The sequence below is a fragment of the Teleopsis dalmanni genome, unplaced genomic scaffold, assembly GCF_002237135.1.
Source record: "Teleopsis dalmanni isolate 2A unplaced genomic scaffold, ASM223713v2 unscaffolded_contig_3482, whole genome shotgun sequence".
NCBI classification, from domain to species: Eukaryota; Metazoa; Arthropoda; class Insecta; order Diptera; family Diopsidae; genus Teleopsis; species Teleopsis dalmanni.
In genome coordinates, this window is record NW_024034864.1 from 1 (window position 1) to 4,918 (window position 4,918).

General features: G+C 26.0%; 1 protein-coding gene across 1 annotated transcript; it reads left to right on the forward strand.

Moving 5' to 3' along the window:
• Window positions 1-3,155: 3,155 nt before the first annotated feature.
• LOC119665099 lies at window positions 3,156-4,145 on the forward strand (the record flags this gene model as incomplete). Its single annotated transcript, XM_038074412.1, has 1 exon — window positions 3,156-4,145. A coding segment is annotated over one exon (990 nt), but the record flags the coding sequence as incomplete, so codon positions are not given.
• Between the last annotated feature and the right edge of the window lie 773 nt (window positions 4,146-4,918).

Here is a 4,918-nt window from a genome sequence, read left to right on the forward strand (position 1 = left end):
GATGAAATCGTACAATGTTGTACAGTATTTTTTGAATAACATATATATATTAGAATATTTTGGTATGTAAAACTTGAGTAGCACGATTTTGCAAAATTAACAAAAATATTTTGCATACCATAAAACAAAAAACAAATCTTCTTTTGCAAACTGCATAACACAAAAATAACAAAAATATTTTGCATACCATAAAACAAAAAACAAATCTTCTTTTGCAAACTGCATAACACATGCAATCATTTGATGAATTTTTCAATATATATTTAAAAATACTAAGAAGTAGTACAACGTTGAACGGTAATTTTTTAAAATATATAAATTTTACTAATACGAATTGATGAAAAAGTTATTAAAATCGTGTACCAAATAAAAAAGTTAACAAAAACTACTTTTTAAGCATAATCATATTCCTTTAACTCTGTTAGAGGTATTGGTTAATGTTATATTTTGAGTTTATAGGTAATATTAATATTTAATTAATTATAAAATTTGATGAAATAGTACAACGTTGTAGAGTATTTTATGTAAAACATATATATATTAAAATAACTTGGTATATAAAACATGAGTAGCACGATTTTGCAAAATTAACAAAAATATTTTGCATACCATTAAACAAAAAACAAATTTTCGTTTGCAAACTGCATAACACATGCAATCATTTAATGTATTTTTTATTATATATTTAAAAATAACAAGAAGTACAATGTTGCACGGTAACTTTTCAAATTATATATATTTTTCTAATACGCATTGATGGACAAATTATTAAAATCGAGTATCAAATTAAAAAGGTAACAAGAACTACTTTTGAAACATAATCATAAATTTCTTTAACTCTGTTAGAGGTATTTGTTAATGTTATATTTTGAGTTTATAGGTAATATTAATATTTAATTAATTATAAAATTTGATGATATAGTACAATGTTGTATAGTATTTTTTGAAAAACATATATATATTAAAATATTTTGGTATATAAAACATGAGTAGCACGATTTTGCAAAATTAACAAAAATATTTTGCATACCATTAAACAAAAAACAAATTTTCGTTTGCAAACTGCATAACACATGCAATCATTTGATGTATTTTTCAATATATATTTAAAAATAACAAGAGGTAGTACAATGTTGCTCGGTACCTTTTCAAATTATTTATATAATTCTAATATGAATTGATGAAAGCGTTATTTAAAGTGTCTACCAACTAAACAAGTTAACAAAAACTACTTTTGAAGCATAATCATAAATTCCTTTAACTCTGTTAGAGGTATTTGTTACTGTTATATTTTGAGTTTATAGCTAATATTAATATTTATTTAATTATAAAATTTGATGAAATAGTACAATGTTGTAGAGTATTTTATGTAAAACATATATATATTAGAATATTTTGGTATATAAAACATGAGTAGCACGATTTTGCAAAATTAACAAAAATATTTTGCATACCATTAAACAAAAAACAAATCTTCTTTTGTAAACTGCATAACACATGCAATCATTTGACGCATTTTTCAATATATATTTAAAAATAACAAGAAGTAGTACAATGTTGCACGTTAATTTTTCAAAATATATATGTTTTACTAATACGAATTGATTAAAAAGTTATTAAAATCGTGTACCAAATAAAAAAGTCAACAAAAACTACTTTTGAAGCATAATCATAAATTCCTTTAACTCTGTTAGAGGTATTTGTTACTGTTATATTTTGAGTTTATAGGTAATATTAATATTTAATTAATTATAAAATTTGATGATATAGTACAATGTTGTAGATTATTTTTTGAATAACATATATATATCAGAATATTCTGGTATATAAAATATGAGTAGCACGATTTTGCAAAATTAACAAAAATATTTTGCATACCATAAAACAAAAAACAAATCTTCTTTTGCAAACTGCATAACACATGCAATCATTTGATGTATTTTTCAATATATATTTCAAAATACTAAGAAGTAGTACAATATTGCACGGTAACTTTTCAAATTATTTATATTTTTCTAATATGAATTGATGAAAACGTTATTGAAAGTGTTTACCAAATAAAAAAGTTTACAAAAACTCCTTTTGAAGCATAATCATAAATGCATTTAACTCTGTTAGAGGTATTTGTTACTGTTATATTTTGAGTTTATAGGTAATATTAATATTTATTTAATTATAAAATTTGATGGAATGGTACAGTGTTGTAGAGAATTTTTCGAAAAACAAATATATATAAGAAAATTTTGGTATATAAAACATGAGTAGCACGATTTTGCAAAATTAACAAAAATATTTTGCATGCCATAAAACAAAAAACAAATCTTCTTTTGCAAACTGCATAACACATGCAATAATTTGATGTATTTTTCAGTATATATTTAAAAATACTGAGAAGTAGTGCAATGTTGCACGGTAACTTTTCAAATTATATATATATAATTATATATATATAAATAAAAAAGTTAATAAGAACTACTTTTGTAGTATAATCATAAATTCCTTCAACTCTGTTAGAGGTATTTGTAACTGTTATATTCTGTGTTTATAGGTAATAATAATATTTAATTAATTATAAAATTTAATGAAGTGGTACAATGCTGTAAAGTATTTTTTGAAAAATATATTAATATATATTTTTAGAAAAATATATATATATTAGAACATTTTGGTATATAAAACATGAGTAGCACGATTTTGCAAATTCAACAAAAATATTTTGCATACCATAAAACAAAAAACAAATCTTCTTTTGCAAACTGCATAGCACATGCAATCATTTGATGTATTTTTCAATATATATTTAAAAATAACAAGAAGTAGTACAATGTTGCACGGTAATTTTCCAAATTATTTATATTCTTCTAATACGCATTGATGAAAAAGTTATTAAAATTGAGTAGCAAATAAAAAAGTTATCAAAAACTACTTTTGAAGCATAATCATAAATTCCTTTAACTCTGTTAGAGGTATTTGTTACTGTTATATTTTGAGTTTATAGGTAATATTAATATTTAATTAATTATAAAATTTAATGAAGTGGTACAATGTTGTAGAGTATTTTTTGAAAAATATATATATATTAGAATATTTTGGTATATAAAACATGAGTAGCACGATTTTGCAAAATTAACAAAAATATTTTGCATACCATAAAGCAAAAAATTCAACTGAATGGAGTGAATGTTGGTCTGGTATTTCAGTTGATCAAAAATTAGATGCATTTAATAAAAAATTGCTTAGCCTTCGTCATCGGTATGTACCTTTTCGTACTGTTACCGTCAATAATGTTTCTTGCCCATGGTTTAGTACTACAATAAAACGTTTTATTAATTTAAGAAATAGAAAATATGCAGTTTGGAAAAAGTACCCTACGGAATATAACTGGATGAAGTTTAGAATTGCTAGAAATGTAGCTGCTAGAACTGTTTTTAAGGCTAAGTCAGATTACTATGAATCTAAGCTTGGTGGTACTAAATCTACTAAAACCCTTTGGAATAATATCAAAATGCTTGGGGTTACAAGAAAAAGTAAAAATATAAGCAATATGGACCCAAATGCTCTAAATAACTTCTTTGTTTCTTCTGTAGAGGATAATGGTAGCTCTTCTTCAGTATTCTTTGATATGAATATTGTTGACGCTAATGAAGGCTTTAGTTTTTACTGCGTCAGTGAAGATATTGTTTTTAAGAATTTAATGAATATTAAGTCTAATGCTGTTGGGCTAGATGAAATTCCTCTTAAATTCATAAAGCTCATTTCACCATTTATAATATCTCCATTAACTCATATTATAAACTATTGTATTACTACCTCTACATTTCCAGTGGCATGGAAACAAGCTAAAGTTATTCCAACTGAGAAAAAAGTTAATGCTTCATTAGTTTCTGACTATCGACCTATCAGTATTCTTTCTTCTCTCTCCAAAGTGTGTGAGGCTATAATGTCTGAACAGATTCGTAATCATCTAAACGTTTTTCATCTGCTATCTCCTTATCAATCTGGTTTCAGAAAAGGTCATAGTTGTGCGTCTGCCTTGCTGAAAGTCCTTGAAGATATTAGATTAAGTTATGATAGGGATTTGGTTACTTACTTATGCCTTCTAGATCTTTCAAAAGCATTTGATCGAGTTGATCACGCTTTGCTCTGTAAAAAGCTCATAGATAAGTTCCACTTCTCCAGTTTAGCTTCTAAATTTATTTTTAGTTATTTAACTGAGAGATCTCAGTCAGTAGTTATTGATAATAAATTTTCAAATTTTAAACTTCTGTTTTCTGGGGTTCCTCAAGGATCGATTCTTGGGCCATTGCTATTTTCGATCTATATTAATGACGTTTTCTCAGTATGTCAGTTCTTGAAGCTGCATGGATATGCCGATGATATACAAATGTATTATTCGTGTCGGAGTGATAATTTAAATGACATTGTCACAAAGATCAATATAGATTTAACATGCATACATCGCTGGGCGGTTGAAAACAATATGCTGCTAAATGCAGATAAAACCATCATATTGCCGCTTAGTAGGTCTGAATTAAACTTAGACGAATTACCATCGGTAGCTATTGGAAACTCAATTATTAAATATAGTGCATCAGTTAAATGTCTAGGATTTATTTTGAATTCAAAGCTACATGCCTCTGATCATATCAATCATGTCGTTAGGAAATCATTTATTTGCCTCAGATATTTGAATTTATCTGCTAAGTATACCCCTGTCCATGTCCGTGGCTTATTGGTCAGACAACTAATATTGCCTATAATTACTTATGCCGCGTTGGTGTACTGTAAACTGGACTACGAGTCCCTTGCTAAACTGAGAACTGTAGTAAACTGTTGTATTAGATACGTCTACGGCCTTAAACGTTTTGATCATCTAACAGTTTATAGAAACGCTATACTGGGTTGTGACATTGAGCAG